The following is a 25732-nucleotide window of genomic DNA, read 5'->3' as shown; positions in this document are numbered from 1 at the left end:
GCAGTGTGCGGAGGACTGGGGATCATAACCGCTTCAAAGAGCAAGAGAGTCTTCTCAAATGTCACAAAGTTGGTACAACCCATTCTCTATTTTCGAACGCCCCATAATACTCTGTTTGTCCCCCAAATTTTGCATAAACTATTGTTTTCAAATGCTCTTGGGAATATGCAATGTCCCCAACAGCATTTGAAAACAACAGTTTATGCAAAATTTGGGGGACAAACAAATTGTATTATGGGGCATTCGAAAATAAAGAATAGCAAAAGCGCAAACATACCTTCATAATTGTAAACAAACAATGGAACCCTAAGATGCCAGAGAGTGGCTCTATTTCATGAGGTCAATGCTCGCAATGCATGCAAGCGGGTTGTGACTCATACCCACCACAAACTGGATTTGATCTCAAAGGCTTTTTGATTACAAAGTCAAAGCCATTCCCTTGAACAATAACATTCAGAAATGTCAGTGTTTTAAAGGTTGTCTAAACACTGCTGCGGAATAATTTATAGACTCTTTGCATAAATGGCGCCCAAATTTGAGTAACAATACTGTATACATCCTCAGCCTCGTGTTTATGATTCAAGACCAAGGATTTTTCTCATGAATGTGAGGCTAAGGATGTATCAAGTATTGTTATTCAAGTTTGGGCGCCATTTATGCAAAGGGTCTATAAGTGTCACTGGAAACACATAACAAAGGTCTTCACCCAAAAGAATCTAAAATCGGTTGCAACACAGATGGTGATGGTTTTACATTGAAAGCAACTTCAACGTACTACTGTAAGTTCAGCTTGAAATGTTTGCAATTGGGCTGAAACGTTGTCAATTTGTTGTGTGGAATAAACAATGAACCTTCTCTGTTGAGGTGACCAATAGCTTCATGTCTAATGTGTGTGCAAACTAGAGAAGAGTCCTTCTCTTTCTCCCCTTATGTATAATAATAATAATAATAATAATAATAATAATAATAATAATAATAATAATAGAAGTTTAAAATAGTACTTGAAATGAATATATTTCATGCTTTCATGCTAACAATGAGTACTGTAATAATTGTAAGAAGCAACAGATGCATCACCTAATATAATGAGTTTAAACTGTTCATGAATTACAACTGGTAATTTGACAATGTTTTTTAGAATGATTCGCCAAAATCAGTGGATAATTTTTTTTAAGGGAAATCTCCTGAACAGTTCTGCGGATATAAAATTATACTTCAACAACAAAGTGTATACTACTGTACAACTAGTCATGTATTAAACTGCCCTTCGTGCCCACAAACGAGTCACTGCGATGACACGCCTTTATCTGCGTTTTCCTTTTTACGCCTTTCGATTTTTCTAACTTCGGCCGGAAAATGTAAAAAAACTTGATCGGATCACCATTCGCATTTCTTACCTACAATTTGAGGCATCGGGAATCGTTTTTACCTGTAACAGAAACACGCCGTTTCGTCGTGATCATTCTGCAACTCGCAATAAACGGTGGAAATTACTACTGTTTATCGATTTCACATTTTAAAATTCACATACTTTTGGCATAGAGGCTTCCTCCCAAATCTGTTTTCAAATTATTTTCAGTATGCTAGTAATGTTCAGAACTACAATACCAAGTATACATCGAAACAAAACCTTTACGTAAAAAAAGTGCGAACTAACACGGGAAAACAAACAGTCGGATATGCTGCATGTATTGTCTGGGACAAAATTCCATCAAACGTTAAAGAACTAAATGTATACAATTCTCAAAACAACTGAAATCTCATTTACTGTCAGAACAACATAGTTAAATATAACTTAAGCATATACGTACTCTTTCTCTCTTATTGCATTCTACCTTTAAAATTGCTTCTTCGAAGATTCTATCTCAATTCTTCACAACTTTAAAAATCTGGAGAACTGGCTAGAAAATCCTAGGATTCTTTCAGCTCCAGGCTTTTAAGTACAAAAAAAAAAAAAATATATATATATCTTTTCTCTATTTATGCATATGTATGTAACTAAGTACAAAGCGAATAAAGGTGTTGTTGTTGTTGTTGTACTGTCTCTGATGCAGCTGATAAACTACACTAAAATCAATTTCATTCTGTTTTATTACCGACCTTAAGAGTGCCTGCCTGTAAAAATCAGACAAATTCTTAATTTCGCGGCAAGGGTCGAAAATTCGATTTGGCTCATATTTTTATGGTAGACAGGCTAGGACATGATAAAAACTACTGGATAGTTTTTTTGCCAAAATATTCATTTATTTCAAAGAAATATGCAAATTACCAAATTCCGTTAAAGTCGCCATTTCACGCACCATTTTATTAAACCAGTTTGAGAGCCTCGCATGCAAAAACAAATTATTCTTCCGTCTTCAAAACAATCAAATATTTTTGTGTAATGTTTAAATGTGTGCTGGATCGATTTCAGGGAATGTTGCGTTGTCTTTTTGGGTGCAAAATAATTAAATTTCGAAGACATGTATTTCATTCACTTGAAAGTACTTTGTGAATATAATAAATTTTCACCATGTGCGAAACCTTCAAATGGATTAAGCTTCTGGTGGTTGAATTGCAGAAGAATGGTCTACAGATTCCTGTAAAAATTTCCCTGGGCAAATGATTGTGAGCGACGCGAGAGCTTTTCAAAGTACGTTAAAAATGCAAATATTTGCCCCAGTCCGCCGTCAAATTTCAATTTACGGGTTACACATATATTTTAGCATGCACCACATGACTTGACCTATATTAAGTTGAAATAGACACAGAGATAATAATTTCGAAATGTTCTAACCTTATTTGCTGTAAGGGGCAGGTCCAAAAGCCGATTTAACGTGTTTCGCTCACCATTTGTCGCAATTAAAGCAGTATAGTTTCCTTCTTTGTACACAATGTCCGATCTACATCACTAATTTTCATCGTATTTAATGGTCGAATACCATCTTTGATCTTGTTTCGGCGGTTATGATCACCACTGCATCTAACTCAATAACGCCAAGTCATTTGTGGATAGTTGCTTACTTTGCACTACACCAAAATACTACCACATTTGAACGATTGCTGTTGGACCTTGAATCCTTCGCAGTGCTTCGTTATTTGTTCGTCACGCAATGCTGTCATCCCATTTTATGGGGTAGGGGTAGGGCAATTTCTATCCTGATACGTAACCACTTGGAGCACACAATGAAGAGAGTAAGTAAGGGAATGAAAAGAATGACTAGTTTACCTTTGTCTCCCGAATTGTCTCCTGTTCTCATCTCTTAAGCGACCCGCTACATACATTGAGTAACACTCTAGGGCTAAACTCGTTCCTAGGTCTTTTTGCGCCGTGCAAAAAAATCTTTGGTTACTTTTTCCCAAACATTTTGAACGAAATTCCGAAAATTCACCCGAGTCTCAAAAATTTCGCAGCTTCCACAAAACCAAACAATGCAAATACAAAACGAAGGCGTTTTATTATTATTTTTTTACAACTTGGCAGAATTTGTTTTCGAATACTTTTGCGGAGAGTCGGAGCTTTTGCAAACTTTTTTGTTTTCTCAAATAGGCCACGTTCGATATATCAATATTCTAACATGCTCCAAGGCTTTCGGGTCAAAATTGTAACTTTTTAAAGTTTCTTTTGTCTCTCAATTCCCGAAAGAGACTTGGACACAAAGAAAACAACACCAAATATAGACGTTTGTCTTGAAAGCCTCGGAGCCATGTCAGAATATTGATATATCGAACGTGGCATATTGCTTTTCGCAACATGATTATACCGTTACCCCGGTACCATACGCATCATCTTGCTCGCGCTTGTGCTCCACTCCCGCTCCCACACATGCTTTTTTGGCACGACAAATCTTTACAAACCCCTCCCCCGGTTCGCAGTTTTTCTCTCGCGTCCGAAGTCACCCGATCTCCGCACGGAAACAAAATGTCGCAAAATTACTACCTGAAGCGTTTTGTGAGATTCAGTCATACCAATAAAGAACTGATGAAGGACAGCCATAAGAAAGAAAAAGGAGATATTGGACTAGACCAGGAAGAACTAGCGCGTGGTGGGACTACTTTGTGAATGAAGTGGTATTACCTGAACATTTATTTCACATGTGGCCACTTCGGAAAATACCATAATGCTCTTTGCTTGTCCCCCCAAATTTTGCATACGCATTGTTTTTGTTTTCTCTTAGGACCATTGTAATTCCCAAGAGAAACTGGAAACAATGCTTATTCAAAATTTGGGGGGACAAACAAAGAGTATTATGGTATTTTCCGAAGTGGCCTATTCCACGTCCAACTCGTTCTTATCGCTTTCGAACCTATTAGTTTGGACAAATGAAGCCAATGGGAAAATTAAACGCTAGTTTGGGCGAAAATAATTTGCTTCGTTTTCTTCAAGATCAAAACGCGTTAGTATGGTCGGGACCTGCGTTACAGCTCTTTCTGAGGTCTTTGAGGCAAGTCCCTCACGTATTAAACACAAAGGAGATTCTCTATTCCTGCGGTGACTATCGGGGTTTGAAGCAAGGCGTGAGAAGAAACTTGCAACTTGCTGAGAAGTTAAATAACTCGAAGCATCAAATCTAGAAGAGCCATCTGCGTTTCTAACTTTTCTCATTGACTTGGAAACATTGGAGGGATCAGCTTTCTTTCCAGTCTGTTCGCCGATTTTGAATACTTCTGTAAGTTATTGTTTCTGGTTTTCATTCAGTCGGGTTCTTTGAGTACTGGAGGATTTCAAAGCCCAGCCCATTGACAACGATGAACGGGAATCCGGTACCTTAGCCGTACCAGTATCCTCTACAGGATTATCAACAGTGGCAACACCCTGTTCTAGTTTTGATGCAAAGGACATCATTGCCTTATCGAGAAGCGCACACTACAACGCTAAACACTATCTACCACAGAATAGATAGTGAGTAGCGTAGCAATTCAGATAATTACGCGCTAGTAGATTTATACGCATACAAAAAAAAACAAAAAAAAACGGATAAACATGCAATAAATTGTTTCACTTATCCTAAGAGTGCTCAATACAAAATATGCAAAGCAAACTACGAATATGAAAACAAATATTTATATTTGTTTTTTTTATTTTTCATTTTTTTATATTATATACCCCTACCGTATAGCTACCCCCCAAAAAGGAAAGCATTGCGTGACGAGCTAATGATTGTGCTGCGGGCGCCGACACGCATGAGAGCAATGGTCGCAATCAAATGTAATATGTTGATCCTAGCAGGTTTAGTACGTACAAAGCAAGCAACTATCTGCAAATTACTTAGCAGTTGTTTACTTAGGTAGATGCAGTGGTGATCATATGACCCGAAAGATGATCACAGATTATGGTATTCGACTATTGAATACATGTACGTGTGCAACGAACGTTGTGTACACAGAAGCAAACTTGACCGCTTAAAATGCGACAAATGGTGAGAGAAACACGTTAAATCAGCCTTTGGACCTGCCTCTTACGGCAAATAAGGTTAGAACATTTCGCAATTATCAGCTCTGTGTCTCTTTCAAGTTAAGATGAGTCCATACATCTGGCGCGTGCTTAAATATATGTTTAATGCAAGTTGACGACGGAAGGTGAAATATTTGCATTTTTTACGTACGTATACTTTGAAAAGCTCTTGCGTCGCTCACAATCATTTGCCCCAAGAAATTTTTACGCGAATCTGTAGACCATCCTTCTGCAATTGGACCACCAGAAGCTTAATCCATTTGAAGGTTTCGCACATGGTGAAAATTAATTGTATTCACGACGTACTTTTAAAGGAAAGAAATACATGTCTTCGAAATTTAATTATTTTGCACCCAAAAAAAGACGCAACATTCCCCCAAATCTACCCAATACACATTTAAACATTGCACAAAACTATTTGAGTGTTTTAAAGACGGAAAAATGATTTGTTTTTGCATGCGAGGCTTTTGAACTTGTGTAATAAAATGGTGCGTCAAATGACGATTTTAACGGAATTAGGTAATTTGCATTTTTCTTTGAAATTAATAGGATATTTTGCCGAAAAACGTATCCAGTAGTTTTTGTCATAACCTAGCCTATCTACCATAAAAATATGGGCGAAATCGAATTTTCGAGCCTTGCCGAGTTATGTTTGATAATTATGGGCAGGGACTCTTAAAGCGCATATATATTTGACAATTTCAATACACAAAGGTAAATTCGTAAATAACATAATGCGAGGAATGTATTTCGTTTCCGTCCACCCAGCGATCGAAGATGGAAAAAAACCTGACTCACCCCCGTCAATCCTGTCGAAATACGAGTGTAAAACTATCGCGTCCCACAAAAAATGCTAACCATCGAAGTGACTAGTGTCTCTGTTGCATCATCTCAAAAGTCCAACGGGCAGGTCCACATGAACCCAATCAGAAGGGCTAAGGTAGGTTTAGATATGAATTGACTATTCGCCCTTGTCACACGGCGGCCATGTTGTCCCGGGAGACCAAAAAAGCGTTGTTTTACCACGCCAAGCCTCACCCCCATGGTTTCCACTGCGAGGCTTGGCGTGGTAAAACAAAGCTCTTTTGGTCTCCCGGGACAATAAAGCCGCCGTGTGACAAGGGCGAATTTCCTTGCCTCAATAGACCTTATTCGCTTGTTCACTTTGTTTTCCCAATACAGGTCATTTGATTATATTCAGGAGATTTGGTCCTTTGTCATGTTCATTAAAAGGAGTGAATGTTTATTGTCACAAACAAAACAAAGGACCAAATCTTCTGAGTATCGTCATATGATCTGAATTAAGAAAACAAAATGTACAAGCGAATAAAGTCTTTTGCACCAGTCCTTCTGCCACAGGTAATGATCTTTCCCTGGACTTATTCCTTGCACGTATATTTTCTATTTTTAAGTTCCAACTTTTTATACCACAGGTAACCCAGCCTAATGGCAGCAACAAGTATTCTGCTGCAGACGATTGGGGACAAGGATGTTAGTCCTCTAAATAAGAAGCGTGAACAAGAACTCCGCGATGCGATAAAGGAACAAGATTTAGAAAAGCTCAAAATTTTAATCTCGTCTTCCTCTACAGAAGACCTTAACCATTTTAGCAGTTCTGGTAAAACGTTATTACTATTAGCAGGAGAAATAACGGAGGAATCCGTACGTAATGATTTCATCAAGGAACTATTAAATAACGGAGCCGACTTGGGGGTAACTTTGCTGCACGACACACGCGACAGTAACGTGGACATACGGACTCGTTGCAACGGATCCAACGGAACGGTAACTGGGAACCTGGCTTCGGCTTTGCACCTCTTAAGTACATACCGTGTTCTGGCCAGTCCTGTGTATATTGCAGCGTCTTTTCTTCGAAGCGACTTTGGTGCCACGCTATGCGACTGTACAGGATCTGCATCTCTTGTTCCACTCGACGACGACCCTGTCTATCGCGCATGCGAAATGATTCAAAAACTCCGCAACATGGCCAAGCAAGAATACGAGTTCAGTAAGGAATACAAAGAGTTGGGTGATATTTGTAAAGGATTTGTTGTGGCGTTGTTGAATGAATGCCGCTCCATGAAAGAGATACAGTGCATTATGCAAACAAACGTAGGAGAAACAGCACCGTGTCAATTTAAAATGCTGGAGTTTGCCATAAAGACCAAAAGCGATAAGGTTAGTTGGCTTAATTACTGTACATAGTTCGTTTATTACGAAAGACTTTCACCGGAGGATTGCTGCATTAACAACGACATCTCATTAGAATTTTTTACGTTTTGTTGACTTTGAATAGTGCCTTCATAGATACGTTATATTTAAGTGTCAACCACTTTTGTTTTTTTGGACGGTAACTACAGCAAAGGCCCAACAATATCCTTCCTCCCTTCCCCACGCATGACAGTGTTGTTTATGGAGAAGCGGAAATAACCGAGCTATCTCTCAACATTGTTGGGGGAGAGTAAAAGGGGGATCCGCAACAAGACGATTCGCTTCATGAAACCAGTGATTTGTTAAGATAAGGAAAAGAAGGTAAAAAGCATCTCAACAAGTTTGACCAGGATTGTAGTCTTTAGAGCCCATGCAAAAGCCTTCACGATGTAGTGATCAGGTGTTAACACAGCTTTTCTACTTTCCTTGCAAGTGAATTTCCAGATACAAGCAAATTTTATCTTGCAGTTTGTCAGCCACCCTTACTGTCAGTTGTTCTTGGACGTAGAAGTTTACAAGGGCGTCTCTTTTCTGGAGAGGAGTACTTGGAATCAAGTTCTGTTCACACTACTGGCGTCCGCTTTGTTTCCAGTTTTGTTCTTAATTTGGCTCGTTTTTGAATGCTGTTGTCCCAATCATAAAATTGCCAAGATGTTCCACGCTCCTTGCGTAACATTTCTGATATATTGCGGACTTTACCAATTATTTCTCTTCTTACTGATTATAACATCGTGGGCAAGTGTTTACAGCCGCTACTCCTTTAATGGTAAGTAGAACGGAGAGTAGCCTTTTTGTCCTCGTTTAGTCTTTATTTTCACTTCAGTATAGGTTCGGCGAAGAGGCCTACCAACATTGTACGCCGAAATCCCTAGTGGCATCTTAGGATCTTCCGCATGAATATAATAAGATGAATGAGAACGATAATAATGTAGTTGCTCGGTAACGGGGAAAACGATAACTAAAAAATCGGAGTGCTGGGCAAATTTTCGGACAGCCCTTACATGTGCGAAACCACGAGGGCCTTGTCTGCAAGGGTGTCTTTGCTCCAGTTTGGACAACTGATATTAATAGCTATACTTGTTCTTTTGTTGCAATCAGTATGATTTTTTCATCTTTGCCAGCATGATTGCTCAATTTTCCATCAAACTTAAACTGAGCAACAGAGAAATCTAGAACCTCAGAAATGGCTTCGAGTATTTGATGAACCACGAATGGGCATTGGGAGTGATCTATCAGAGCTTGTTGCGATGGAAATTTCGATTTTCTTCATCATACATTCACCTATTACGGGATGATTTATAGGTTTAGCCAAGCCTAAAAGCGGAGCTCCCGGGTTATGCTTGAGCCTGCGATCCAATCGAAACCCAGTGCTTGGTTAGCGGTCAACTTAAAAAACACAGCTGACCTCGATGAGCTCTAAACTTGAGCTTTCGATATGGTCACGTGATACTGGTAAGCGGATACCTTGTTTTTATATCCACAGGAAGTCTTGACAAAGTGTCGGCATCCCTGTTCGCTTTACAAGGCCTGTACTTGATGCCAAAGTTGTAATCCGCAAGTTCTGAAACCCAGCGATGTTCGGTTGTATTAAGTTTGGCCGTATACAGCACATAGGTTAGAGGGTTATTTTCAGTGTAGACGATGAGTGAAAGTGCGTAGTACAAGTAGTCCCTGAACTGCTTAAAGATAGCCCATTCTGAAGCTAGAAACTCGAGCTTTCCCGAGTGAAGGTGGTAATTTCGCTCAGCTGGGGTAAGAGGTGTGTTTCTCAATCCGAATGGGATCCGGGCTCACTCGAAAACAGCCCAGGGTATTACAATATGCAGTCATGTGATGGCAATGAGGGTTAACAAAATCCCTGGTGATAAACCTTGCCTTGGTCCAAAAGTAAGAACCACTTGTTCCCTCCCCCGGGTACTCCGGTTTCTCCTCTCCTCAAAAACCAACATTTGACTTGATTTGTGTTAATTGTTAATTTCAAGTTTACAGTGTCCCCAATTAGTGCTCCAGCGCTAGAACGACTAGACACTTAAATAAAGTTCCTTTCCTTTCCTTTTTTTCCCGGGTTTTCGATGGTTGTTTCTTCATGTCGAAGGGAATGCCGGTCAGGTTCTGTCCTCTTGTTCAGCTCACTAAAGTCCGCACATAATCTCAAAGACCCATCCTTTTTCCGAACACACACCACTGGTGAAGAGTATGCTGAACGAAACTTTCGAATCCTCCACATATTGTTTAACTGACTTCGCAAGCACTGCTCAGCGCACTCTCGGATCTACCAACGTCGATCCTAAAGATGACTGATTCACTTTCATTAACACATTGCAACCGTCAGAATCGGAAGAAGAAGCCTTAAAGCTGCGGCTGGTTACACTAAGTGAGGTAGTTAGGGAGATAAATAGGATTCGGAATGATACATCTACCGACCTTGATCAAATTCCAATCAAACTCATCAAACCAGTGACAGATATCATCGATGGCTCGCTTACCCATATTATTAATACCTTTATAGAGATCGCATCTTTCCCAGAAGCATGAAAGAGGGAATTGCTAGAATCACACCGATACCAAAGAATGAAAAAATTGCAAGTGAATATGTCATGAGGTCCATATCCATTTTGCCAGTACTATCGAGAGTATTTGAAAGACTTGCCCATCAACAGGTTATGTCTTATATCGAATCACATGACTCGCTCAAAGATAACATAAAAGTCCACTCGACAACCACTGTACTCTTAAGGATAAGGGACGACATTATCAAAGCCATGAAAAAGGGAGAGGTTACACTTATGATCCTCGCTGACTTCTCAAAAGCATTTGACACCATCAAATATAAAACTGTCTTGGAGAAGCTCAATCATCTTGAGTTTTCAAAATCTTTCCTTAACTGGACCGTCGAATACTTAACTGACAGGTGGCATTTTGTCCAAGTGGACGAGAAAACATCAGACCGTCGTAGAATTAACTTTGGAGTGCCACAAGGATCGATTATGGGACCTTTAATAGTCAACCTCTATGTTGCAGATCTCCCGCGCCCACGTTAACATGCAATGTCGCCAATACGCGGATGATATACCATTATATGTGCACTTCAAGCCATCAAACCTCCAAAGTTATAAATGTGACTTAAACAAGAGCTTATGTAATCTCGTGGAGTGGTCTAGCAATGCAGATTTAGTAATTAATCCATCAAAAACCAAACTGATGGTCCTGTCTACAAAATGACATTCTTCATTACTCCCCACCAGAATATTTAACAGCACGTCTTCATAGAGTACAAAAGGCAGCTGCAAGCTTTGTCAATGGTAAACATGCAACAACGCTTGATATCCTGAAATCGAATTGGTTTATACCGGTCACTGAACAACACGAATGGCATATTCTTAAAAGTACACACAAGAGTCTATACAGCTCAGACTGCCCAATTTATTTAAGACTAGAAAGTTACGAAAATAATCGAAACTAACCCTCCAGTAAGGGTATACAGCTTCAAATATCAATGATCTCCCATACGTTTCAAGATGAAGCTGCTAATTTATTCAATAACCTTCCCCTTTCCTTAAGAAACTACATGGACCCAACGTTATTTTTTTAAGGAGATAAAGAAATTGCTACAAGATAAAGATAGGTCCAGATGATAATTTTTTTCTTTTTGATTTATCTCTGTAAATATTAATTATTGAGCGTTTTTAACCTAGCTTTTCCTATCGTTTGTTTTAATTGTAATTAACTTTAGTTAGATTTGACGGATGAAGAGCCACCTTATGGAAATACTGTCAACAAAATTATTATTATCATCATCACCATCATCATCATCGTCATCGTCATTATTATTATTATTATTATTATTAAGGTTTGAGTACAGGGGTTTTGGGATGACTGTTAAATTCTTCTGGACTGGACGACTATCTGGCAGATTAATTTTGAGCTGTAGACCTTCCGTGCACCCTATGTCGTCCACTTATGTCCAGGTTTGACCCTAATTAGATGCACGCCCAATTTTGACATCCAACACAAAGTGTCCCTTTAAGTCTAAGCATTTGCTACCTATTTTCAACAATAAGGTAAGGGTAAAGGTTAGCGTTATTTTTAGCTTTGGGTAAATGCAGCAGTTAATCTTCACTTAAAGAGCAGCATTTGGGGGACACTTTGTGACATAAATTGTCTGTATTCTGAGACACAAGTGGTGCTGAAGTTGGCTAGAAGAGCAAGGGGACACTTCGTGACACTTACTGAAATCCGCGTGCATCTAATTAGGGTCAAACCTGGACATATCTCATGTCGTCGTCACTTTTTGAGAACCAGTCTGCTTCTTCCCTTAACATGTAAACCACTACTCATTTCTGATCTTCTGGTAGGTCTCCAAAGTCCACATCTGGGGATATACCTATAGTCCCACTTTGGCATTGTTGCAAGACGGATAGAGGTTGCTCTGGCTTCAATCTGTTTCCCCTCGACCTATGACTCGTTTGCATGAGGAGCAGGCACCACTTTACCTCCTCTTTTTTACCTCCTCTCTCATTTTCATTTCGAGTGGTGTAATGGATTTAACTTGCTAAAGTTTTCCTAACACTGTCCTGTTTCTCAAGGTGATGTCATGCTCTGTGCTGTATGGCACCCGAATGGCAGCACGTGATGGAGTACCACGTCTTGGTATCACTAGTGTTTCCGGGACCTCAAGGACCTGACAAGAGGTAATTAAATGTCCGGATTCTGTTAGGCCCACATTTGCCGAGAAAGTAACTACTACTGTCTCATTCTTTGGAACTACCACGTCTCCCTTTGTTGCTTTCACATGCAGTACAAAGTTCAACTGTGGTGGTTGTCTTAATGAGTGTAATCAGAGCTTCGGAAAAAATTCGAGCAAAGGGCACTAACTAATGTCTCTTCCTGGCTGTCAATGGTGTGACTATCAGAGTCTTTCACTAATTCTTCAATGGCATTGTATCCAACAATCGGGTGGTCCAAATTGTCCGTTGAGATCAGAAAAGGTACTGCTATACCGTGTTTGTCACCTGAGGTGGCGAGTTTTAAGGAAACTTCTATCCAGCCATCGTATGGAATTTCACTACCATTTGCTGCTTTAAGATCAAGTCCTTGATCACTTAGAAGCTCCTCTATTTGACGATGCTCAGCTGTGGGCAAGTTCTCAGCAAGCCAGCTCTTGGAAACAGTAGAAACTTTGACACCGGTGTCCCACAACGCTTCAGTCTGAACATCAAGTTCATTACACATTGGACTATGTATCTCTTCCCCACCAATTTTGCTACCTTGGCTTGTTGTTTAGGTGTAAGGTGACTAACATACATATCACTGTTACTAACATTCTTTCTCTCCTGGTTAGACAGCTAAGTGCTTTGAGTGTTGTCTGAAAAAAAAAAAAGAGTGACATTCGCCTATGCTTACTTACTGGCACTGAAACCAAAGATAGGGTCTTTCGACCCTATGTTTTTGAAGTTCTTTTACTTTACTTTACATAGGGTCCCACGAATTATTTTGTCAGTACACATTTGTTATTCTACTTCCAGTATGAAAACCATAAATCATGCAAACAATAAACGAATGCGGTAGATGGTTAATCCTAATTATTGTGTCTGGTAGGGAACTGAGATAGTTTTGCCTATAGGACATAAGTGATTTTCTTTAAACTGAGTTTCCATTTTTTTTTTCGACGTTAATTATAAAGTACGATCCATAATCTTTTCGCAGCTGATGTTCACATTCCGCCATCCAAAGTTGTACTGTCAGTTCAATGCTCTAGATTTCTGTAATTTTCAAATTCAGTTCACTTTGACAATCAGAAAAAAAAAACTCTGGAAGACAAGCAACGGGTCCCTTCCAAAAATACTCCCTCAATAAACGCGATTTTTGAATGTAGACCCTGTTCATCAATCGTCGAGAGTTTTCAAGCAAGCAACCGAGGACAATATTCGACGTCGGTGTCCTGGCTTGATCGGATCGGCGTAATTACAATTTTAGAAACTAAACATTTTGAGCAAGAGCTTTAACAGCGAAGATGTGTTTGTATAGTGAATGTAACAAAGGGCACAACAACAATATTAAACTCACAGTAGAACACAGAGAAATAGCAACTTGGCATCCAATCATCTGCGAAGATCATACAAATCGCTTAAATGGCGAGGTTACCCAGGGAGTTAACACAAAAAATCATGAAATTCCTTCATTTTTCCCCAGCACACAGCGATTGCGCCTGCGCGCATTCGCGAAAACGAATCACAAATACACACTTAAATCAAAGCTAAACTTAGGAGCTGAAATGTTGCTGACCTACATTGGTTTTGAAATCGTAACGGCCTACTCTAATATATCTGACACTCATACCCATAATCCCTCTCGCACGAAAACAATCCTCCTGTCCGTGCCGGCAAAATAACTATTTCTGTATACTACGCTTCGCTTCATTGTCAGAAATACTATTTAGATGAGCTCTAACTTGAGCCCGCGATATGGACACGTGATACTGATCACATTGTCATACATGGAGGGGTGGACGGTCATACCGTGACCAAAATAAAATCCGTTTTTTTGCACATAAAGGTTAACATATTATCTTACCCATGGTGCTCCGCCATATTACGAACTTATAAGAGACCATCTTCCATATATGGCTTGCTAGCTCAGTTGCTAGAGCAAGTGCAGCACAATCTCCCGGTCATGGTTTCGAGTCCCTTTCAAGTTCAAGCCCAGGCGTCTCTGCTCCGTTTGCTTCATGAACTGAGCTGTCATTCTCACTTAGAAAGAAATTGTTGTATAGCAGTCAGTATTCTTAATACAATTTTCAGCAATGCAAAATGTTTTCAATTAATTCGTCTCTGCAGACTGGTTGGTTTTATCGTTTATCATTGGACTGTTGGTGGACGTCATTAAAGACTTGTACGATTTTGGAATACGGAGTTTCTTTTCCCATGTTCCAAACCGCGCGGCCTTAGCAATGGTTGTATTCTTTGTCAGTCATTACATCATTTGGTGGTCAGCTTGGGCAGTGATGTCTAGAGACATCACATCATCATCATCGCATTACGCAAATCATGAATTGCACAACATCATGTTAGTCTCTGAAGGAGTTCTTGCTATTGGGATACTGCAGGCCTTTTTCCACAACTTGTCATTCATGCAAGCCAGTTCTAGCATTGGCCCACTGTTAGGCGCCTTCGTAGAAATGATGTATGATGTGGGAAAATTCGCTTTATATTTCTTTTTCATTTTCTTGGGGTTCGCTGTGAGCTTCACCAAGCTGTACACTCAGTACTTGGCGGGAAAAAGCTACTTCTTATCGCAGGTTGAAAACGCAACAAGCGAACGTCATACTGGCAAGTAAGTATTATTTATTATCTTAAACTATAAAAAGAAAAAACAAGTTTGGAGGCGGACTGAATAACTGTCATCTGCTCAATTCATGCCAAAGATAACGTATTAAATGAGATGACCCGAGTTCGAGATAGAAGATTGGAATCTTGTATTGTACTTGATTAGATTGTTGTAGAATCATTGAATTTGTAAAGAAGAGATGGAGGATTTCGAAGGGACTTTAATAACGGGTTATGTTCCTTTCAAAGTACACACCTCCCGCAGCATTCATCAAACCGAGTTTCAATGCCCATTTTAGTGATAGCAACTAATTTGTGACATCAAAAAGAAACGTCTTGGTAAATTACTGGTGTAATATCATGGGTGACAAATTACTCCTTAATTTTGGCGCGAAATTTCAGCGTTAATTTATAATTTCACATGTGAAATTACAAAATTGCCATGGTAACATCTCTCGTATCTCGATCAGAGCCAAGATGGCGTCAAGATTTAGGACAGTGACCATCGAAGAAGTTACGAAATTAAAAGGCACGAAGAATTCGAAAGGTATTTTTTGTGAAGAAACTCAGAAAATTACGAACTTTAGCAAAAATGTATGCTTTAAACGAAAACTGTATTCTTCTTAATGTTCTCGGTTTTCGATACAATAAACCAGTAAAAACAAGGTAATCAAATGGTTTTCTCGTGAAATTAGGAAATAATTTCACTTGCGTTATGTCAAAATTCTGATAATTTCCCTCGCCTAAAGGCTCGGGAAATCAGAATTTTGACAAAACGCGCGTGAAATTATTTCCTAATTTCACTCCGTAGTAACGTCGCCATTTGATTACACATACTTAGTCCCTTCAGACTCCTCGGATTTTTCTTCAAATACTGTGGTTATCATCAGCATATTAAATTAGATCTTGATATAATGTTATCAGTTACACGCGCTCCAAAACACTCTTTTTCATTTGTCGAAACTACATATGGGTCTACGTCTATCAAATGTTCCCACATGACGAATTCGACTGCCGTCAAGTGAGTTGATTGACGTCCACCCAAATTTGGTTTTGAAATATGAAAAAAAGTCGTTGAGAGACGCGTGTGACTGGTCAGTAACCGATGTAAGAATTAATCACATGTTCATTTTTTTAGCTTTGGTGAGCGTATCTCGGAGATATTCTGGGCTTTGTTCGGTGAACTTGATAGAGACAACCTTCATTTTCAAGGGAAGGGCTTTGAGATCTTGACCATTGCGAACCTAATAATATTTGGTGCGTTCAACATCGCAGCAGTTCTTGTGGCCCTTAATATGCTGATTGCTATTCTGAACGAATCTTACAGCAGGATATCGGTAAGTCGTAACCACACCCTTCGAATGGTGTTGGTGAATATCTTCCAAAATTGTTGTATTGAGTATAGAAAAACGCAAATTCATTTGATTTGGCGCGCATGAAGAAGGCGTAACATTTTCCCATGGAATTCCGATAGAGCTCTTTTTTTATTGACATGTGGACTTTAATACCAGTGTTCTCTTTTTATTCGAGTGCGAAACTCTCCTGTAAAGGCCGGTTGACACGGTACGATTTGTCGGCCGGTTTTGTCGGGCCGATAAATGGTATCGTGTAAATTGAATAAATTGTGTAATTTTTCTTGAAAAGATCTTCCCGTTATCCCGTTGTCCGCCATTTTGAACGCCTTAACTTTTTAGGTACCCACTCGCATCCCCTTTGATTGACATGGCGGTTTCTCTCCGATTGTCGGCCCGACTTAATAAAATCTGTTAAGGCCGGTTTACATGGTACAATTTGTCGGCCCGATTTATGGGCTCGACGGTGTTGAAGCGCAAATTTTGCGTGTCTTTTGACAGCCGATGAACGACCGATTCATGGAATGAGAATCGGCCCCGGTTAAAATTAACAGCAAGTAAATGCGCCTGCGTATGTTGCTTGTGCTTATGCTTGCGTCGCTAGTGAAAACCAAGCCTTATAGCTCTGCTACCAGCGGGTTGCGCAGGATTACGATTGTAATCTGTATCTTAAATTAATAAAATGAATGAAAAATGAAGTCATAAAAAAGCAATCATTTTGTCAATTCCGGGAAACACCCTTATCATCTATATCATAGAAAAAAACGCGATTTTTTTAAACGAGCAAAGAGTATATAAAAGAACATTGAGAACATTGTCCTGCTGAAGTGTGTTACACAAACTAAAATTGAAAAATCATCGACACTCCTGCGATACGAATGAACCCGTTCTAAAGTCAGGGGAACGCCGTTTCAGCGTGATGGCTTATTGTTAAGGAATGCACCTCTCGTCTGCGAAATGCTGAGAAGTGCCCTACGTTGTTCGCATAAGGACGCTAACGTTAAGCACCGAAATCTCTAGGGAAAATTTTGGCCTAATCTAAAATTTAAGATGCTTAAATCCTCATGCCTTTTTGTCATCGTTAATGACTTAATTTTGGTCTCTTGTATCTTCCCTTTTTTATTAAATCACAGGAAAAATTGTACACTTCGTGGAGGTTCTTGAGGGCAAAGATGTGGCTTCGCTGGATTCAGAAGAAAGGAGTTCTTCCTCCTCCGATCAATGTTTTATACGTATTCCGTGCTGTGTATCGGGTTTTCAAGCATCTTGCATCATGGAGAGGTTGTGGGGCAGAGGTTGGTTAGGACGAGTTAGGTCTATAAAGGGCTTGCTATAGATCTTATTCATAAATGGCGGTCACATTTATAATTCTTTTGTCCACGTGCGAATTAGCCTACCAAGCCTCATTTTAGAGCAAGAATTCTTTTCAAGTCATTGTATGGTATCGAGGCTTGGTAGGCTAATTTGCACTTTGACAACAGAATTATAAATTGACCTCCATTTATGAATAAGGTCTATAAACAGGATACTCTGTCAGCCGCCTGGACACTTCTTATTGAGCATGCGTTAAAAATTCAAACGTATTCGGGAGTCAGTCACGCGTGACTAGTAACCGCAAAACCACAAAACAAAACAAACAGTTGGGATATTTTCGAACAACTCTGGCAAACACACGACCACCAAGAAGTCATTTCCTTGGAAACTCAAGATAGTTCAAGTTTTAAAATTCCCATTTCAATTTTTACTGAAAAAATTACTAGGTTTCTCAATTCTGCAAACTAGTTTCTGTAACCGACATACGGAGGAAATACTCATGGGAATTTAGACAGGTAAAATTGTCACGCTGTTATAAATTTGTCGCGTGACGATTGATCATGGGCACAAATTAAAAAAAAAAACATGTTTGACAAGTCGAAACTGGACTGACTCACCATTTCTTTGGATGAGAGGCAAATCGCAGAAAGTCGAGGCGGCTGGCAGAGTCTTCTTTCCTCTTTCCGACTTATCTAGGAAGATCGAAAGAGACTCTGCTCGCCGGATATGAAACTGGCTTCCCCTATCCACCTTCCTTGCAGTCCTTTCGGGATTGAATAACCAAGAGTGCAGCTCAACTCTATGAATAGAACAAGGATTTGTGGCCTTTTTTTTTCTCGGAGCCTTAAAGGGAAGCCCGCTTTCTCCAGGGAAATCCTTTTGGCGAATCTTGCATTACGTTTATTCCTTTGGTATGCTTCTGTGGTTGAGACAAAACTTACTACTACTACGAACTACTACTACTACTACTACTACTACTACTACTACTACTACTACTACTACTACTACTACTATACTACTACTACTACTACTACTACTACTACTACTACTACTACTACTACTACTACTACTACTACTACTACTACTACTACTACTACTACTACTACTACTACTACTACTACTACTACTACTACTACTACTACTACTACTACTACTACTACTACTACTACTACTACTACTACTACTACTACTACTACTACTACTATACTACTACTACTACTACTACTACTACTACTACTACTACTACTACTACTACTACTACTACTACTACTACTACTACTAATGATAATGATAATGATAATGATAATGATAATGATAATAATAATCTGACATAATGATAATAATAATAATATAATAATAATGAACTTTATTAGAGTGTTAACTATTTCTAGCGCTGGTGCACTAATTGTGGACACCGCTGTACAAAAGTCAAATCAAATGAAATCAAATCATTCACATGAAATCGTAGGTTGGTTTTTTAGGAAAGCGGGAAACCGGAGTTCCTGGAGAAAACCTCTCGGAACAGAGTAGAGAACCAACAAAGTCAACCCACATGTGACGCCAAGTCTATGTTTCGAACCCGGACCACATTGGTGGGAGGCGAGTGCTCTCACCACTGCGCCATGCCATTAGAGAACACATCCGTAAGGCTGGGAATTCTGTCATTAAAAGCACTGCTTTTTTAGCGATCATAGAAGCTTCTTATGGTTCGAATGTGTATTTAATTAAAGGGTTACGAGTTCCACGGAGTCATTATTTATTTGTTATCTCCATGTTTGTTATCTCAATCTTTCACGGACAGGAGAGCATCGAAACAACTGATCCTGAGAAGGAAGAGGTAAACAACTCAGAAGTTACTATTGCAATAATTTGACTCATTTTTATCGAGCGATACATGATCAAGCAGAGCTTAAAACAAGTCTAGAGAAAGCACCTGTAGGATTTGTGATCTGGCCTATTCCATCAACGAACGTTGAAGTTTCCATTAATTGTTGAAGCAAAATAGTGTATTTCTGGAATGACTGCAAATTATTTAGAACAGAATTCTTTGCGATCAAGTCATTATTTATTTGTTATCTCCATGTTTGTTATCTCAATCTTTCACGGACAGGAGAGCATCGAAACAACTGATCCTGAGAAGGAAGAGGTAAACAACTCTGAAGTTACTATTGCAATAATTTGACTCATTTTTATCGAGCGATACATGATCAAGCAGAGCTTAAAACAAGTCTAGAGAAAGCACCTGTAGGATTTGTGATCTGGCCTATTCCATCAACGAACGTTGAAGTTTCCATTAATTGTTGAAGCAAAATAGTGTATTTCTGGAATGACTGCAAATTATTTAGAACAGAATTCTTTGCGATCAAAGGGAGAAGTGATCCTTGCACGTAGCTGGACAATTTAAGCAATAGGCCAGTTTCGTATTCTAACAGTTTGACTGGATCTAGCATCTAGCCAATGCGGGGAAATTAACTTGCATTTGAAAAGATTTGCCTGCATTAGCTTCCATTTCATGCTAGATCCAGTCCAGCCGGGAGAATTCGAAAATGGTCTATTGTATCGCATGGGCATCTTAAAAAGTCTCGTAGCTCAGGGGGATTCGAACCCATGACCTCTTTACCATGTTTGGAAAGAGCATGCAGGAAAATTACCTCCCGGTGTATGGCACATTGTAGAACTAGGAGAGCTTTTCTCAATGTTAACGTTGTATACGAACGTGCCATTGAAGGCCGAATAAAATGAAAATTAGTTACCTCCAAAATGAGCTCTTTTTGGCATTCAGTCGTTATGTTTAATTTATTTGTTTCATAGTTTACTTCCAAGAGAGAGAGACATGAGCTTATCCGCCGTCTTGTTTTGAGGTACTTGAGAAAGAATGGAACTAAGTTAAATGAATTAGATCAAGAGGACGGTGACAAGAATTTCCTGTAATGCGCGGCCACAGTCTTCAAGGACATGTGATCAGCAGTGAAGCCATGGTTTCGCAGAACAGTGGGGGGGGGGGGGGGGGGGGGGAGAAAGAAAGTCAAGAAGTGTCAAGGAAAACGAAATATCATCTTTTTGGCTTTTTGTATTTCAGTGACATTTGTCTATTGTATTAATTATCTACAATCTTGGAAATAATTCCTGGGAATTTGCACTCACCAGTCAATTGAAAGTCTAATGGTACCCCTTCTCTCCCATTCCGAAGTTATTCATGTGCTACAAAATACTGTGCAAGCCTTTGGCCATTTCTTAACCAACATTGGATTAGGAGGAGGGGGAAGAGAAAGTAGGGACAATCTCTTATCACACGGAGAAATTAGGGAATGAGCATTTTATAGTGATGTGACATTTTCCGGACGAGTTTTGTCCAAGATTGTAGTTCAGGTGATATTGAGTATAACGACAGGCAAGAGGCCATGACTAGGAGTGAACAACAGCCCTATACGTATTCCTGTCACGCGTACTGCGTTTTCATAGACCGATTTCTTTTTAGATTGATTTTCCCGCGAATAAGACTCCCGAAGGCGCCCGATGACTAATCACAAGAAACTAACTCGACGTCATAGAGTCACCGACCAGGAAGTGCATAGGTATTCTGAAAACAGATCGGTCTGTAAAAATGCCATGACATGGCTTAATATAGAGTATTTCGACTCACGTGATCAGTAACCTTGTTTTTCCACCGAAACAAAAAAGCGTTTGCATGATGATAGAGCTGAATTAAAGGATTAGTTGGGGACACCAACATAGCCGCCGTTCCTTGTTTAGGGACACCAACATGGCCGCCGCGACGTCACGTGAAAACACTCCATTGGAGTTGTTCAGTCCCAGTCATTTGCTCCTGCCGCAGGTCATGTTCGCTGTCCAATTTAGTCTCTAATGTGACTCATTTTGGACGATAGCAAAAGTGAGCATTTGTTTCATGTAGTTTGTAGTGCCCTGTTTTATTTGCTGTGATCTAATGTTTTATTATGAAGAGTGTTATCATTGGAATCAATATTGCTAGTTTCAGTCCGGGCACGAATGTAAATTTGAGCGAGGAAATTTTCAGCTTACGTTGTTCACTTAAATTCGTCAAATTGAAAAATGTGTACGCTATGCTCAAAGCTATGCTTTCTGTATACTTTAAAGTATTAACTTTTGGACGCGTAGTTTCTTTGTACATAATGGAACAAAAGAGAAAAATGGATTGGAAGCCGTTCAATTGACCATATTCCGGAATAGGAATACATGGAATAAAAAGTTAGAAATCCTTCGTTTTAACGGAGATTCACATTAAAATTCTCAAACATCTGCTAAAATGCTACTTTAAACATATCTTCATTATCCTTGTTGCTTCAAAACGCCAAAGATACCGTTTACAATCATCACTCCATGTAATTTCTTTTTCCGGAATAGGGTCAATCGAACACAGCCTTAGTATAAAAAAAAGCCGGGAAGTGCATTTTTTTTCCCCTAAACATTAGGGAGGAAATATCAAATGGCTGTGTTACGAAATTTAGCGAAAATTTAGCGAACTGGCAACCAAATCAAGTGAAACCTAAGAAAGAGCTAATGAAAACATTGAAGGTAGGTTTTAACAAAGCAGGAAGTACAAATTGAAGCAGGGATAGCCAACATTGAAGACGGAAATAAAGAGTACAATGGATCGTAATCGGGGTTTTTGGAAACTGTTCAGCCCAACAGTTTCTTTCAAAGTTTATCTCTGTTGTTCGTAACGTAAAATATGTATGAGCCAAAAAAATGTTTTTGTCACGAAGCTTTGAGTTGCGTTGTTAAAAGTATTTTTCGGTTAACGTTTAGATGCATAGTAGCTTCGGAGTAGGAGCGCAATACCGTAACACAGCTCCTTTAATTTCCATCTTAGTGGCCACCATCTATGTTACATCGGCCTAGTCAGTGCGCATGCCCGAATATTTCTTTCGCTGCTTCCAGAATGAAACTGAAAGATATTTTGTATTTATATGGCTTTTGCAGCTTAGCGATCTCGACAAGCATCGGGGTTTTTAGCCCAGAACGTTGTTCACGAATTTGTAGTTTTACTAAAAGTGTGATTAAACTTTAATTGATCAAAATGGTTTGGCTCTCGGCTGGCAAGGCAAGAGTGCCAGGTCGCACTAAAATACATAGGCTATGTTAGCCGCTGAAAGAGTGTTGATAATGTGTAAAAGGAATGCTCCCAACCCGCGTTTCAATTATTTCGAAACAACCAGAAAATTACATTGGCATATGTGTATCTCACATATGGTAAATGTCGGAGTTCGAGGGAACCAACCTCGTCCCCAGGGCCCTTTTCCATGGCTTTTAAAGCCAGGGAAAAGCGCCCTGGGGACGAAGGTTGCGAGGGAACTTGAAAATACGATGACCAAATATTTGAAAAACAAGGAGCGCTTTCCATTCAACCAAAAATTGTTTAAAAATTTCAACATTTTCCAGTTGGGCCTTCGGAATCAATTGCATTAACGAGTATTGCCCCAAAATGTAAACAGCAAGAGAGTGTTTCACGTGACGTCACGGCGGCCATGTTGGTGTAACCAAAAAAAAAAAAAATGGCGGCGATGATGGTGGACCAGACTAATCCTCCGGGAATTGAACTCTATTTTCTTTTGTTTCCGTAATCCAATATGGCTGCTGGTCACGTGAGTGAAAACGCTCCATAGGCTAGTTTCGAATTGTGCAGTAACAAAAGAACAAGGTCGAGCTTCAGTGGAATAATTAGCATTTTGTTGTGTTCAAAGCAAAGGAAAATGCAAATTATTCCCGTGAACCTCGACTCTGTTCTTTTGTTGCTGCACAATTCGAAACTTGCCTATTGTGCCCGAGAAGGAACAAACCAGTGGGACGGGATTTTCGGGTTGTTCCGGAATTCCGGAAGTCCAGGACCACTTCACGAAGTAACTACACCCAAACGTCCAGTTTTTTCCCGGAATATTTCCATTCCAATTGATTCATTACCCGTTTTCTTCGAAATGTTTGATCGAATGGAAAGGCGCCCGCGATAACAGAAGTGGAACCAATAGCAATACCACTGGACGCGTAGCCAGAGCGTCGTACAATGACTTAGACTTGCATTCAAGTAGACTTCACTTGGGCAAACAATCGAGAAAGCGACGGGGGTCGCCATTGCACGAAAAACCCAAACCGGACTTTGAGAAAGTTGATCCATTACCATGCACCCCGAAATTTCGTCTCGCGGATCGCTTTAAATGACATTGAGCTTCCAAAGTATCAGTTAGTAGTCTACCCCTCGATTAAGCTTTTATAGATTGTGCTTGTAAAAGCAGCATATAGTGATAGTAGCATATAATGCTACTAGCATTGCCCATTTTTCCCCCAAAGTATGCTCGAAGTAATGGAAATGCGTTTTTGGTCCATGCCTGGTTTAAATCGAGGATTAAAAATTGATATAATTTAGAATCGTAATTGTGGGGATCGAAAGTTCGATCTTGGACTCGAATTATACACATTCGGACCTTTTAAAATTGAAAAGAATAATTAATGAGCTTTGACAGAGTTTCATAACTTCAAGCTTCGAGTAAAATGATAAGATCCTACATCCGGTCTAAACTGCAAACTATAATGAATTAACGTGTTGTTTCTACATTGCTCAGCGCATGATCACCATTAGTACAGTCAAGAGTGACTGCATTTAGAGTCGTGTAATATCATTTCTTACTAAATGGCTCTGTCTCACAAGGACTGGAAACTACCAAATTTATGAATTCGATTGGCTGAAATCGATATTGACCGCCGTCTAGATTTCCCCATCTAGACCGGCATGTAGACCGGTAATGTTTTGGGGTGAAAAAGTTGCGAACTAAAATGCAAAAGTATTGTGTATTTTCGTCTACCAATATTCATTTGTGGAAGAGCCAAAAAGCATGATGAGAAAAAATTGTCCTTGGTGGTGCGTGTGTACTTACAACCTCGGTCAAGATTCTCCCATCACCTCCTGCTCGGTTAATAAGAGCTAAATACAGAATGATTTCGGAAAAGCTTGAAACAATCCATTCTCTCATTAAAAAGAATCTTGAACCTCTCGCGATAGTTAGAGCTTTGGAGAGCATACAGAATAACATTGCAAAAAGAGTTTGCGTAGAGCAAAAGTCGGCTAATTCTATTGCCATTTTTTATGCAAGGGCCAGCTGAACAAAGTGGAAACGCCGGATATTGGGAGATCTAACCAGCAAATAATTTAAAGATTTAAAAGAAAATAATACTGCAAGGCGGATTGTACAGCTGTGAGGATATACATTTATGGCACAAATACATAGTGTCATAGTTGTCTCGCAAAGTTTTTGTATCGGAGAATACAAGAAAAATGAAGTAAATTGAAAATGGAAGCGAGCAGACAGCGAAAATAACCGCAAGCCAGATTAGAAGGCAAGCCAGTTGTGTTTGTTGGCCTGTCTTTCAGCACACATCCTTGTGGATTGTGACTGAGCAAATTGTTCCCGTAAAGAACAATTCCCAGACAATCTCGAAATAACAAAAAAATATTACGAGACAGCTAATTAAGCCAAAACAAACGCTAGTAAAGATAATAAAGGACTTGTTTATCGATATACTCATCCAAGCTCCAAGGATGCTTACAAGGGTACTTAAAAGATGAAAGGTTGAAAGTGTTGGCTTTAATATCTGGGATGCAAGATAACACAGCCAAGATCCAAACAAACACTATGACATGCGCAACAGATTCTTTAGACATCCGTAATGTGGTATGAAAAAGTTTAACAGGTGACAAAGATCTTTCCACTGCAATTGTGCATAACTTGAGAGCTGCTGCGTTGATGGAGATTGGTACAATAGCATTTCCAGCAAACAGCTTGCAGATCAAATCTCCTGAGAATCCCTGAAGACGAACTGATTTGAGAGCAAAGTAATATGTAATCCAGGACATAGTAAGAGAATCAATAAATCGGCAACAGCCAAGTTCATTAAGAGATAGTTGCCAGTGTAATGTTCATTGATGGTGTTTCCTCACGATTGTAAGTGATGATGCAATTACCAAGAATACCTGGAAGAATGATTGTCATGTACAAAACAGCGAACACCACATCTTGTCTCGAAATTGCGATAGCTTCTGGCTGAGAGAACGTGTTGATGTGCAT

At 39.5% G+C, this 25732-nt stretch overlaps 1 protein-coding gene and 1 pseudogene across 8 annotated transcripts in view; one reads left to right on the top strand and one right to left on the bottom strand.

The window, feature by feature from the left end:
- LOC138029621 (short transient receptor potential channel 6-like) overlaps window positions 1–22894 on the top strand; it is a 73186-nt gene extending 50292 nt beyond the window's left edge. For 5 of the 8 annotated variants that reach the window (XM_068877353.1, XM_068877338.1, XM_068877329.1 and 2 more), the window contains exons 2-9: window positions 6868–7612; window positions 8114–8411; window positions 14482–14977; window positions 16109–16307; window positions 17456–17617; window positions 19438–19473; window positions 19747–19782; window positions 20448–22894. In XM_068877353.1, the coding sequence (XP_068733454.1) occupies window positions 6881–7612; window positions 8114–8411; window positions 14482–14977; window positions 16109–16307; window positions 17456–17617; window positions 19438–19473; window positions 19747–19782; window positions 20448–20567 (2079 nt within the window). In that variant the 5' untranslated portion in view covers window positions 6868–6880 and the 3' untranslated portion in view covers window positions 20568–22894. Of the gene's footprint in view, window positions 1–6356; window positions 6375–6867; window positions 7613–8113; window positions 8412–14481; window positions 14978–16108; window positions 16308–17455; window positions 17618–19437; window positions 19474–19746; window positions 19783–20447 lie in introns of those variants that run through there. The other 3 variants (XM_068877324.1, XM_068877319.1, XM_068877367.1) reach the window with 2 other exon arrangements.
- Window positions 22895–23586: 692 nt separating this feature from the next.
- LOC138037599 (substance-K receptor-like) lies at window positions 23587–25732 on the bottom strand (annotated as a pseudogene).

The sequence above is a fragment of the Montipora capricornis genome, chromosome 2, assembly GCF_036669925.1.
Source record: "Montipora capricornis isolate CH-2021 chromosome 2, ASM3666992v2, whole genome shotgun sequence".
NCBI lineage: Eukaryota > Metazoa > Cnidaria > Anthozoa > Scleractinia > Acroporidae > Montipora > Montipora capricornis.
The sequence above is the reverse complement of the archived record's forward strand: the minus strand, read 5'-3'. Positions and strand labels throughout refer to the sequence as shown.